At 40.7% G+C, this 13,447-nt stretch overlaps 1 protein-coding gene across 2 annotated transcripts in view; it reads right to left on the bottom strand.

Annotated features, from left to right (window-relative positions):
• Positions 1–13,447, bottom strand: part of pbx4 (PBX homeobox 4) — a 58,978-nt gene that overhangs the window by 33,222 nt on the left and 12,309 nt on the right. The window contains exon 1 of one of the 2 annotated variants that reach the window (XM_003223207.4): positions 4,992–5,440. The exons of the other annotated variant lie outside the window; for it this stretch is intronic. Coding sequence (XP_003223255.1) covers positions 4,992–5,164 — 173 coding nt within the window. The 5' untranslated portion in view covers positions 5,165–5,440. Of the gene's footprint in view, positions 1–4,991; positions 5,441–13,447 lie in introns of those variants that run through there. 2 annotated transcript variants of the gene reach the window in all.

Here is a 13,447-nt window from a genome sequence, read left to right as displayed (position 1 = left end):
ATTGCTATGCTGTCCCTATATCAGGCTAGTTACATCCCATAATTAATTTCAGTCCCATGAGAAACACAAGAGAGGTCGCTATGCTCCCAAAAGAGGATGCATTTCTCAATCCAGCATCTCATTAAACAGAACACCTTGGTCTCTCTCCACTTTCTAACAATGGCATGGGTTAATCAGGCAGACTCCAGAAGAGCTTTTCACACAGGCCTGTGTTCTTCTGCCAGACAGCCCTGAAATAAAATGCACTAGTATTCTGGTCATGCTTTTTCCTTTCTTTTCTCTGTGCAGCTATCTAAATTATGCAAGCACAGAATACTGTTTCTGGGGAGGAAACCAGTATTATGATTTAAATACTTGAGATTTCTATTGTTAGAGCAAAACATTGCTTTACAGACTATTGATAAAAGGATGTTCATAAAAGTCAACCATGTTAGCATCATTTTGCTCCTTCTAACATTTTCAATCTCCAGACAAAGATGTATTTATAATAAAGTATACTCTGAAGGGGATTTAATGATCCCAAGCAGACTCTGCAACAGCAAACATGCCACTTTCTTGGGGTGCCTAATGATAAATTAATGTGAGAGCCAGTATGTAAAAAAAGGTAGAGTGTTACAATACAATTCCAGGAGACAAAATTTCTGCACAAAGGGCCCTACTTGGCTATGGAAGCCCACCTGAAACCTTGGGCAAGTCACCCCTTCTCAGCCTCAGCAAAAGACAAGGGCACACACATCTTCTGAATAAATTTTAACCAAGGGGGAAAAAACAAATGACAAGGGTTATCATAAGTCAGAGTCAATCAGATGGTATAGAACTAACTGCTTTGTTTTACAGTACCACAAACTTTGTAATGTAACTGTCTTAGGCTGATTATATTGAAACGTCATGTATCTCTTAGGATCTCTTTTCCTATTATTACATGAATCAACTAAAGCATGAAGAAATTCACTGATCTCAACAGACCTAAGTGTATATAGTTTTGTATTAGACTATAGTTAGTGACTATAGTCCCATTATTACAACCACACAAATTTAGAAATTGTATAGGAATTATTAAATAGTGAGTGCTTTACTTCTATCCTTTTTCTTGTTTATATTATGGACATTCCATTGTGTATGTCCCATTTAACCCATAAATAAAAGCAAGCTCAATATTATCATATTAGAATATTTTAAAGTTTTATTATCTAGGTAAGAATAACTAACTCACTCTGTGGTAAGATAATAAATAATCTTACCAAAAAGATTAGCTCGGAATATTATTTTCTTAGTTTGTCCACAGATGCCTTTTGTGCCTTAATCATCAGGAGCACAAAAACACTTTACAAGAAAAAAAATGTCTTATAACTTACAAATATTTCTTCCTCAGTTGTCCAGAGGATGAATCTAAATCCTTACAGACCACCAGGCAAGTAACTACCGTGTTTCCCCGAAAATAAGACAGTGTCTTAGATTAATTTTTGCTCCCAAAGATGTGCTAGGTCTTATTTTCAGGATGTCTTATTTTTTTTTCATGAAGAAGAATTCACATTTATTGTCGAACAAAAAAAAAAAAACGAAACGTTTATTATATACTGTACAGTAGTTCACAAACCAGCATAACCAGACAAACTGTGAATCCTATCAAGAATTTCTTGTTACTACCATTATTTCCATGTATATCACTCTATGGTACGTACATTTACCAATCCTGCATGCTCTGGTGTTCAGTTAGGCGGGCATGCTTCCAAACACAAACTTTGCTAGGTCTTACTTTTGGGGGAGGCCTTATATTTAGCAATTCAGCAAAACCTCTACTAGGTCTTATTTTTTTGGGGATGTCTTATTTTAGGGGAAACAGGGTATTTACAAGCCAATTCTATGGTAAATGGCTTTGCCTTAAACAGTGGGGAGGGGGAGGGATTGGACACTCTGTAATTATGAAATCATAGTAACCCTTTATTTTAACCAGACTATCAGCAAAAACATCAGAAGACAAATTATTAATGTGTTTATTCACATTACCATATAAAGATATCTAAGAGATATCTGGCACATGAAGGAATTCAGAATTACCATTTCAAAAGAAAAAAATAGATGTAGGTTGGAAATGTGTTTACTTTAGCCTACAATGTAAAGGACCAAAGCTGAATTAGCATTTTGCATTTCTTTCAAACTACAGAACAGAAGATGGGCAAGAGGAATTACCTGACCTTTTATGCATTCATACCACTGGAAAGAGGACCAATTAGAGCAGATTACCAAAGTCTATGCATACTGAATGAAGTTAAGTCATTGATTTTACACATTACCAGACCATCATTCAATCCACTTTAGGTTAACACCATATCCATGTTTCCAGCTAGAAAAGAGCTACAGAAACATGACTGGGATCTCCTTCCCATTAACAATTATGGCACTTTGGTAGTATTTTGTCCAGACCCCATCCTGCAGAATCCAGGTTTTGCAATTTCATAAAGCATTTAGAATTCTGAACTAAAAGAATTCTACTGCCTCACTAAACTCAAACCCCAAAATTACACAGCATGTTGCCATGGCAGTTAAAGTAGTATGAAAAGGTGTTCTGTGTAATTGTGCACTGTGTCAAAGCGACCCTAGTCAGCCTTTGCCATTTTACAGCATTTCAAAGTAGTTACTTGCCTAGTTACTTAAAAGTCAACAGAGAGGCAAATTCTTCTTCCTCCTCCTCCTCCATCACAAATGATTTACATAAGAAATAGTGTTTGTAAAAATATTTGAGGGTTCCAACATTTATGGACGTATTTGCAAAGCCAGTCTGTGCATAAACTCAGTTATGTGGAATGGCCTTTACGGGAAGAGGAATAGTTTTATGGGCAACAGCAAATCTTCTTTCCTTCTATGTACACTGCTGCACTACAGCAGTAACCAGGCAGAACATTATATATAGGAGTTAATCAGAAATCCAAGAAGATACAAATGCTCCTCCTTTTCCTCTTCTACTCAATCTTTAAAGAGCCTTGAGGTATGAAAGAGAACTCTAAATTATGCTCTGATGCAGCTCTTAATAGAAGACATAGGCTAAATAGTGTTAAAATAAATATATGTTAAGTCAAATTGAACACATTTAAATTAGGCCAAGAAAGGAGGAGACCGCTCTCTTAATTTTTAAGGACGGTATTCTCACTGCCAGACAGAAATAACTAGTAACCTTTGAGATCTTCTCAACATCACAGCAAGACAGACCTCTACTACCTTAATTTTCTTGGTATGACTGCTGAGTGCTAATCTCTCTCTGTTATTTCTGACCATGAATTCTACACCATTGTGTAGCCACCAATAATCCACCATTTTATTCCCAAAGATTAGCTAATGGACGAGAGGCAACAAACTGAATACTACAAACTGTTTACTGTATCAAATCCAAAACCAGAAATGTAATTAGCAGATAAAACCAGAGACACAAGTGGACTACCTGAATATGAAGTTATTCCATTTAACTGTTTTAATCCTCAATCTAGAGTCCATCTCTCAGGTATGCTTGCATTTACACTGCATTCAGGATTCCTACCGAACCTATCCAGGCTCACTTACATTAGCCCTGTGTCAATACTCAGTGAGAATGCTTCAGTTCAACTCTGCCATCAAAGGTACTGACCATGGTACTATTCAAACAAGAGAAGCATCTTCATTGGCCTTTGCCCCTTTGGAACATGTTATGCCAGCTCTGGTCTGTACACATGAACAAACAGAACCAATATAACGGGATGGCTTTTGACTTGTCTCTAGAACAGCCAGCACCTGAATAATGCTCTTCCTTTTCTTTCTTTTAACACAATCCTGATTATCTTACGTATCCCTCCAAAGAAACTAACAAGTGCACTTGGACAATGACCAATCAATTGTTGAAGGCTTTCATGGCCAGAATGACTGAGTTCCTGTGAGTTTTCCAGGCTGTATGACTATGTTCCAGAAGCATTATCTTCTGGTGTTTCACCCACATCTATGGCAGGCATCCTCAGAGGTTGTGAGGTATATTGGAAACTAGGCAAGGGAGGTTTATATATGTGTGGAAGGTCCAGGGTGGGAGAAAGGCATGAAACAATCTGGGTCAGCTAACTCTTCCCAACAATGGATTTCCCCAGGCAGGAATCAGCCAGGCTTTGAAGCTGCAAGGCTTTTCAATGCTAATCAAGCTGGCCAACTGCAACACTCACACTTGCCTCCATCAGGCAAGAGTTCTTTCTCCCATCCTGGACATTCCACAGATATATAAACAACAGACCTCACAACCTCTGAGGATGCCTGCTATAGATGTGGGTGAAACGTCAGGAGAGAATGCTTCTGGAACATGGCCATACAGCACGGAAAACTCACTGCAACCCAATGACCAATCCCTCAACAACCCAGTGCCCCTCAAGTCATCTGGTGACCGCCATATCATAGAAGGGCATTACAGATGGCAGGATCTTTCATGAAACCCGAGGGCCAATGCCAACGGAGGGTCCTCTGAGCAGAAAAGCCTGCACTCGTTCCTGGAACAGATTTCAGCGGCAAAAACCCAACTCTGAGGGCCACTTACTCGTCTAGTGTTTTGTCTAGGCATGGACGTGTAAGGTACAGATACAACTGCCAAGAGGTCCGATCTGGGGACAGAGCCAAGCCATGTACAAAAGGGCTCCGAAGACATCCCAGCTCCCAAAACCTTTTGTCTGCGAACCAACCAAAGACCCGACTCTCAACGGGAAGACCACACTCACGCGGATCTAAAGTTTCCACTGTGTACACTGTGTTCCTGCACAGCCGGGCCTACTACTCCCCAAAACCTCGACCTCCTAAACACCAAAGCCGGGTCTTGGAGACTTCAGTTGAAAGCGGACGCTTTGAGGGGTCCACACAGGCGTCGCAGGCCAAAGTCGGCTTGCCTCAGGAAGTGGGAGGCACAGAGGCCCTCACAAAGATATGTCTCTCCTCCCCCTCCTCCCCAAATAATAATAACGATAATATGTCCCCGGAGGCCTCCCCCTCACCTGGCCTGCGCTTCGTCCAGGCTCTGGTCGGTGATGGCCATAATCTGCTGCAAGATGTCCCCCGTGTCTTGGAGCCCGGGGCCCGGCGGCGGCTGGAGCCGGTGAGGCGAGGGGTCCCCGGCGGCCCCAGGAGGAGCCTGGAGCCCTGCGAGGAGCCGGGATGCCTCCTCCATGGCGGAAGGAGGGAGAGAGCGAGAGAGGTAGGCTGAGGGAGGAATGGAGGAGGGGAAGAGGAGGGGGAAGGGAGAGGAGAGGGAGAGGAAAGGAAGGGGGAAGGGAGGCGCCTCACGCGGTGCGCGAGGGGGAGGAGGGCGATGAGGAGGAGCGGCTCGCGCCCCGCTCCCTCTCCCTCCGCGCGCACGGAGACAGACAGACGCACGCACGCAACGGCACCAAGAAGGGCCCCGCGCGCCGCCTCCTTCCTTCCTTCACTCTCTCTCGCGCGCGCCGGCCCCGCCCCTTGCCCCCGTCGCGCGACGCGGCTCCTCCCCCTTCAAGCCGTCGCCTGGCGCTGCGGAAAGTTGCCCGCCCCCTTCTGGGACAAAGCCAGTCTCACGGCGGGCTCCTTCCTCAGGGGCAGAGAGAGCAGAAGGGGGCGGGGCTTAGCGCCCCTCCACCCGCCGCCTGGCTCCGCCCATCCTGGCTTTCTCTCTCAGCTCCTTCTTCGAGTTGAAAGATAACACACACAGAGCAAACAGTCCCATCAGCTCGGATAATGGCTCTGGGGCATTCACCATCTCGGAAGCCGAGGAGAGGGCTTTCTTTCCTCGCGCCCCAAAGTTAGACTGACCGTTCCCTCAACTCCGTCACCAACGTTCGGTTCCAGCGCGTGGCTGCCACCTCAGCCATTCAAACTTCAACGGAACTTAACGGTTTCTCTTTCTCGCAGAGCTTCGGGTCCCGCCTGACGTTTCATCCTTTTTTAAGTTCGTTTTTTAAAAAATGTTTTTATTCAGAAAAACGCATATACAGTATGTGTACATATATGTACATATATACACACACACATATGTACACACACATACATATATACAGTAGAGTCTCACTTATCCAAGCTAAACGGGCCGGCAGAAGTTTGGATAAGCGAATATCTTGGATAATAAGGAGGGATTAAGGAAAAGCCTATTAAACATCAAATTAGGTTATGATTTTACAAATTAAGCATCAAAACATGTTTTACAACAAATTTGACAGAAAAAGTAGTTCAATACGCAGTAATGTTATGTTGTAATTACAGTAGAGTCTCTTATCCAAGCCTCGCTTATCCAAGCTTCTGGATTATCCAAGCCATTTTTGTAGTCAATGTTTTCAATATATCGTGATATTTTGGTGCTAAATTCGTAAATACAGTAATTACAACATAACATTACTGCGCATTGAGCTACTTTTTCTGTCAAATTTGTTGTAAAACATGATGTTTTGATGCTTAATTTGTAAAATCATAACCTAATTTGATGTTTAATAGGCTTTTCCTTAATCCTTCCTTATTATCCAAGATATTAGCTTATCCAAGCTTCTGCTGGCCCGTTTAGCTTGGATAAGTGAGACTCTACTGTATTTACGAATTTAGCACCAAAATATCACGATATATTGAAAACATTGACTACAAAAATGGCTTGGATAATCCAGAAGCTTGGATAAGCGAGGCTTGGATAAGTGAGACTCTACTGTGTGTGTGTATATATATATATATATATATATATATATATATATATTATTTACTATATTTATATCCAGCTCTTCTCACCCTGAAGGGGATTTGGAGCGGCTTACAAATTATATGTACATACAATATATTATATTATTAGCATAGCATGATATTAGCATTATATAACTATATTAAACTATATTATTTATTTAGTTAGTTAGTTTATTTATATCCCGCCTCCATCTCCCCCGAAGGGGATTCGGGGTAGCGCACAGAAATATCAAATAAAAGCAATAACGGTATACAATACATCAATAAACAAAAACATACACCAATTATAAAATCTGAACATTAACATATGATATAAAAACACGCTTAATAAAACATAGAATTAAAACCAGCGAGGTTGCAGTCATAGATAAGCTAAAGTGCACATTTTAAGTTGTACATTCAAGATGACAAAGTGCAGTAAATTCGTTTGGAGTCAGCTTGGGATGGGAGAAACCCTGAGCTAGTGTCAAGTTGACACTATACTGTATACTACTATTCTGTAATATTATTAATATTATATGTAATACATATATAATTAATATTATTATATTGGATTATTAGTATTAGATTGTATTATATTATAATATCAATATTATATGTATATACAATATATTATATTATTACATATTATTGTATATTATATTGTATATTGGCCCCAGAGCATCAGTTGGTAATGGGGGGAGGGACCTCCAACTGATGGCATAGGAGACAAGATGGAACTGTCTTCCTGGCTCCCCCTCTTCGCTCGTACATATATATATATATATATATATATATATATATATATATATATATACACACATACACACACACACACACACACACACAAACATATATATGTATACATATCCACACACATATATAGAAAAGGTAGAGACCAAATTGCCAATATCCGCTGGATAATGGAGGAAGGTAAGGAGTTTCAAAAAAACATCTATTTCTGTTTTATTGACTATTCTAAAGCCTTTGACTGTGTGGATCATAATAAATGGTGGCAAGTTCTTGATGGTATGGGGATACCAAGTCACCTTGTCTGTCTCCTGAGGAACCTGTATAACGAGCAAGTGGCATTAATAAGAACAGACCACGGAACAACAGGTTGGTTCAAGATTGGGAAAGGAGTACGGCAGGGCTATATACTGTCTCCCTACCTATTCAAAGTGTACGCAGAACACATCATGCGATGTGTGGGGCTTGAGGAATCCAAGGCTGCAGTTAAAATTGCTGAAAAAAACATTAACAACCTTAGATATGCAAATGATACCACTCTGATGGCTGAAAGCGAGGAGGAGCCGAGGAGCCTTATAAACAAAGTGAAAGAAGAAAATGCAAAAACTGGGTTGCAGTTAAACATAAAAAAACAAGATTATGGAAACCAGACTGATTGACAAGTGGCAAATAGAGGGAGCATGTGGAAGCTGTGACAGACTTATAATTTCTAGGCGCAAATATTACTGCAGACGCAGGCTGCAGCCAGGACATCAGAAGACGTTTACTTCTTGGGAGGAGAGCAATGACCAACCTCGATAAAATAGTGAAGAGCAGAGACATCACACTGGCAATGAAGGTCTGCATAGTTAAAGCAATGATATTCCCCTTAGTAACCTATGGATGCGAGAGCTGGACCATAAGGAAGGCTGAGCAAAGGAATATAAGATGCTTTTGAAAATGCTGGAGGAATATTCTAAGAGTGCCTTGGACCGCAAGAAGATCCAACCAGTCCATACTCCAGGAAATAATGCCCGGCTCCTCATTGGAGGGAAGGATATTAGAGGCAAAGATGAAGTATTTTGGCCACATAATGAGAAGACAGGAAAGCTTGGAGAAGATAATGATGCTTGGAAAAATGGAGGGAAAAAGGAAGAGGGGCCAGCCAAGGGCATAATGGATGGATGTCATCCTTGAAGTGACTGGCTTGACCTTGAGGGAGCTGGGAGTGATGACAACTGACAGGGAGCTCTGCCGTTAGCTGGTCCAGAAGGCCACAAAGAGTCGGAAGCAACTGAACGAATAAACAATATACACACAGAAATAATAGTACAGTGGAGTCTCACTTATCCAACATAAATGAGCCGGCAGAACGTTGGATAAGCAAAAATGTTGGATAATAAGGAGGGATTAAGAAAAAGTTTGTTAAACATCAAATTACATTATGATTTTACAAATTAAGCACCTAAACATCATGTTTTACAACAAATCGACAGAAAAAGCAGTTCAATACATGGTTACGTTATGTAGTAGTTACTGTATTTACAAATTTAGCACCAAAACATCACCATGTATTGAAAACATTGACTACTAAAAAAATTGACTACAGATAAAGATAGAATTGCATAAAATGAACTTACAGTAACAACATTGTCAGAAGTTATAACCGTAAAAAGTTCAGTCCTGTGAAGATTTTTTAAAATCTGTGATCCTTGCCTGCTTAGAAAACAGCTGTGTATCCGGGCAAGAGGCAAACTGTGCTGGATAATACAGAACGTTGGATGAGCGAAGGTTGGATAAGCAAGACTCTGCAAGTTTTTTTAAGTTATACAATTTTTAAATTTTATTTATCGTGTTAGAAGGGTACAAGTTGCAATGTATTTGAAAACACAAACGTTAAAAACTTGGCATTATATGCGTACTAAATGTCCTTTGATCAGTAGCTGGCCACTTGGAGTGCCTCTGGTGTTGCTATAAGAAGGTGCACGTGGCAGGGCTCAGACTGCATTGTAGTAGGTGGTCTGTGGTTTGCTCTTCTACACACTTGCATGTCATGGACTCCACTTTGTGGCTCCATTTCTTAAGGTTAGCTCTGCATCTTGTGATGCCAGAGCACAATCTATTCAGCGTCTTCTAAGTTGCCCAGTCTTCTGTGTGCCCAGGAGGGAGTCTCTTATTCAGTATCAGCCATGGCTTGAGGTTCTGGTTTTAGCCTGCCACCTTTGGACTCACGCTTGCAGGGGTGTTCCTGTGAGTGTAGATCTTAGAAAACTATATCTTGATTTAAGGCGTTGGCATGCTGGCTGATATCCAAACAGGGAATGGGTTGGAGATGTGAATGCCTTGGTCCTTTCATTACTAGCTGCTACTTCCCGGCAGATGTCAGATGGTGCAATACCGTCTAAACAGTATAATTTCTCTAGTGGTGTGGAACATAGGCATCCTGTGATAATGCGGCATGTCTTATTAAGAGCCACATCCACTGTTTTAACGTGGTGAGATGTGTTCCACACTGGACATGTGTATTCAGCAGCAGAGTAGCAAAGCGAAAGGGCAGATGTCTTCACTGTGTCTGATTGTGATCCCCAGGTTGTGCCAGTCAGCTTTCATATTATATTGTTTCTAGCATTCATTTTTTGCTTGATATTCAAGCAGTGTTTCTTGTAGGTCAGAACACGATCCAGGATAACTCCCAAGTATTTTGGTATGCTGCAATGTTCCAGTGGGATTCCTTCCCAGGTAATCCTCAGAACTCGAGATGCTTGTCTGTTCTTAAGGTGAAAAGCATACATCGCCATTTTAGATGGATTAGGAATCAGCTGTTTTCCCCTGTAATAGGCAGTAAGAGCACCTAAAGCTTCGGAGAGCTTCTGTTCAGCCACGATCATCAGCATAGATGAAACTGTTTGTCCCTTCTGGCAATGGATGATCATTTGTGTAAATGTTAAACATAGATGGAGCAAGCACACTCCCCTGAAGCAGGCCATTCTTTTGTTTTCACCATCTGCTTCTCTGACCCTGGACTCTGGCCTCCTCCCTATGACTACCCCTCACATATTTATACATGGCCCCCATCATGTCTCTTCTCAGCCTTCTCTTCTGCAGACTAAACATGCCCATTGCCCAGTTATTTAAGCCCCTCCTCATAGGGCTTGTTCTACAGACTATTGATCATTTTAGTTGCCCTCCTCTGAACACATTCCAGTTTGTTAACATCTCCCTTCAACTGCAGTGCTCAGAATTGGACACAGTATTCTAGGTGTGGTCTGACCAAGACAGAATAGAGGGGTAGCGTGACTTCCCTGGATCTAGCTAGACACTATACCCCTATTAATGCAGGCTTAAATAGTTGTACTTAGTTGTAGCAAACATTACAACTAATTACCTATTGAAAATAAAATGCTTGAATAAAGACACTTGCACGGAACACACACAAAACCCCCCACTAATCTATGACATTTTTAGCCTTTCGTGCCTGATAGTTCTTTTTTCTCTATTTTCCACGCTCATTAAAAGAAGGAGCACCATCAATAAATCCTTTCCCCATAACATACCACTCTTCTAATTCAAAAAAACCAATAATGTTGGTTTGGCCCCATCTTTGCTGAAGAAATGTAATAAGTATTGAATCCTTATTGAAACTGGTTGGAGATTTCGCCCTAATTGACATTGTGAGTTTGTTCATTTCTGCTAGTTCACACATCTTTATAAGCCAGTCTTCTTTATTCGGGGTAGATGTTTTTCCATCTTTTAACACTTTATTCTTGCTGCCATAGACATATATAAAACACTGGTCTTTCACATTTTCTGTTGAGTTGATCATCTAACATCCCTGGCAAATAGGGTTCAGGTTTCATCTCAAATTTAACAATTTCTTCTAGAACCAGATGTTCCTTCCAATGGTTTCTTGGTCAAGCTGACAAAGAACAGCCCTTCTCCCACCTTGAGGGCTGCCTTCCCAGGGCACTTGAGCCTCTCATTAAAATACTCAAGAAGCTTAACCTAGGGTTAAAATAATAAACGATTTTGCACACAACTTAGTGTTGTTGTTTTTACAGGAACAGTGGGCAGGGGGAAAGGAGTGAGGTGTAGCTACACTTCAAATATTGAAAAGAAGCTTTGAACTAAGGAAAATAATAATGGCTTTTGCCACAAATCTGGAAGTTGAGCTTGTGTAACAAAAAACCAATTAAAATTTTTCTGCATACAATAATTTTTTGGTATATTTTGACTGCCATGAAGACACAAAACAAGCATAAAGCAAACATGAGACTTTAAAGGAAACGTCGACTGAGATCCGCAAAAGAAAGCACTTAGAAAGAAATGCCATGCTCACAAAAACTCAACATGGGTTTCTCAAAAACAAGTCATGCCAAACTAATCTTATATCTTTTTCTTTTCTTTCCTTTTTGATAAAGTTACAAGCTTTGTAGATGAAAGGAAAGCTGTGGCTGTAGCATACTTTGATTTCAGTAAGGTCTTTGACAAGGTCCTCCATTATATTCTCACAGAGAAGCTAATAAAATGTGGGCTGGACAATGCTGCTGTTAGGTGCATTGGGAATTGGTTGATAGGCAACCTCAAAGGGTGCTGGCCAATGGCTCCATTTTCTTCATCCTGGAGTGGAGTGACCAGTGGAGTGCCACAGGAGCCTGTCCTGGGCCCAGTGCTATTCAACATCTTTATCAATGACTTGGATGATGGCACAGAGGGAATGTTAAGTGAAATTTGCAGAAGACGTCAAATTGGGAGGGATAGCTAACATTCCAGGGGATAAGATCAGAATCCAAAATGATTAGAGGTCCGGGCCAACACTAACAACAAGAATATCAACTGGGAGAAATGTAAAATATTACTTTGGCAATAAAAATAAAATGCACAGATATAGGATAGGTGACACCTGGCTTGAAAACAGCCAATTTGAAAGGGATTCAGAAGGCTTAGTAGACCACAAGCTGAACATGAGTCAACTGTGTGATGCAGCAGCATAAAAAAGCAATGCAATTTGTATTGCAATTAAGGGAAGTAATAGTCCCACTATTTTGCTTTAGTCAGATCTTGCCTGTGTCCACAATTCAAGAAGGATATTGACAAGCTGAAGTGTATCCAAAGAAGCACGACCAAAATGATCAAAGGTTTGGATACCAAGCCCTATGAGGAATGGTTGAGGGAGCTGTGTATATTTACCTTGGAGAAAAGAAGACCGAAAGGGGACATGGTAGCCATGTTGAAATATATGAAAGGATGTGACATTGAGGAGAGAGCAATCCTGTTTTCTGCTGCCCCAGAGACTAGGACACAATGGGATCATGAGTTAAAATTGCAGGAAAAAAGATCCCCTTTAAACGTTAGGAAAAACTTCCCGATTATAACAGCTATTTGACAATGGAATATGTTTCCTTGGAGAGAGAGGGGAGGGGGGCTCCTTTTCTGGAGATTTTTAAACAGAGGCTGGATGGTCATCTATCAGTAGTGATTTGATTGTGTATTCCTGCATGGCAGAAGGGGTTTGGACTGGATTGCACTTGAGGTCTCTCCTAACTGTTATAATTTCATAATTCTTCCCAAAAGGAAAGAAGGCAAAAGCAAATAATAGATGTGACATATAGAAGGGAAAAGATAGATAGAGAGATAGAAAATATAAATCATTTTTCCTTCTCTCTGGCTGTATACATAACATAACCATTGATGACTTATTGGGTTGGGAGTAACACAAATTTTAAACCATAACCACAAGCTATTTCTTCCTGGAAAGGAACATATCCAGTATTACATAACCCCCCATGACAATTGAGAGGAAAATAAACCATACTGCATTCTTGTAAAATCTCATGTTGAAATGCTTATGCTCCTTGCTAACCTGAATTCTACACTGAAATATTCTTTGAAAAAAAACTAGCTGTTGGCAATTGAACAGATCACTTAGCCTTCACCTCAACTGAATTCTCTTACTGATACTTAATGTAGTCCCTCTGTCTTGAATGAAGCCAGTGAACCCAAACAAAATACTGATAATTAGTTGAAGTAAAAACCCATATCTACAATTTGA

The sequence above is a fragment of the Anolis carolinensis genome, chromosome 2 (assembly GCF_035594765.1).
Source record: "Anolis carolinensis isolate JA03-04 chromosome 2, rAnoCar3.1.pri, whole genome shotgun sequence".
NCBI classification, from domain to species: domain Eukaryota; kingdom Metazoa; phylum Chordata; class Lepidosauria; order Squamata; family Dactyloidae; genus Anolis; species Anolis carolinensis.
This window is presented reverse-complemented; position numbering and strand designations above follow the sequence as displayed.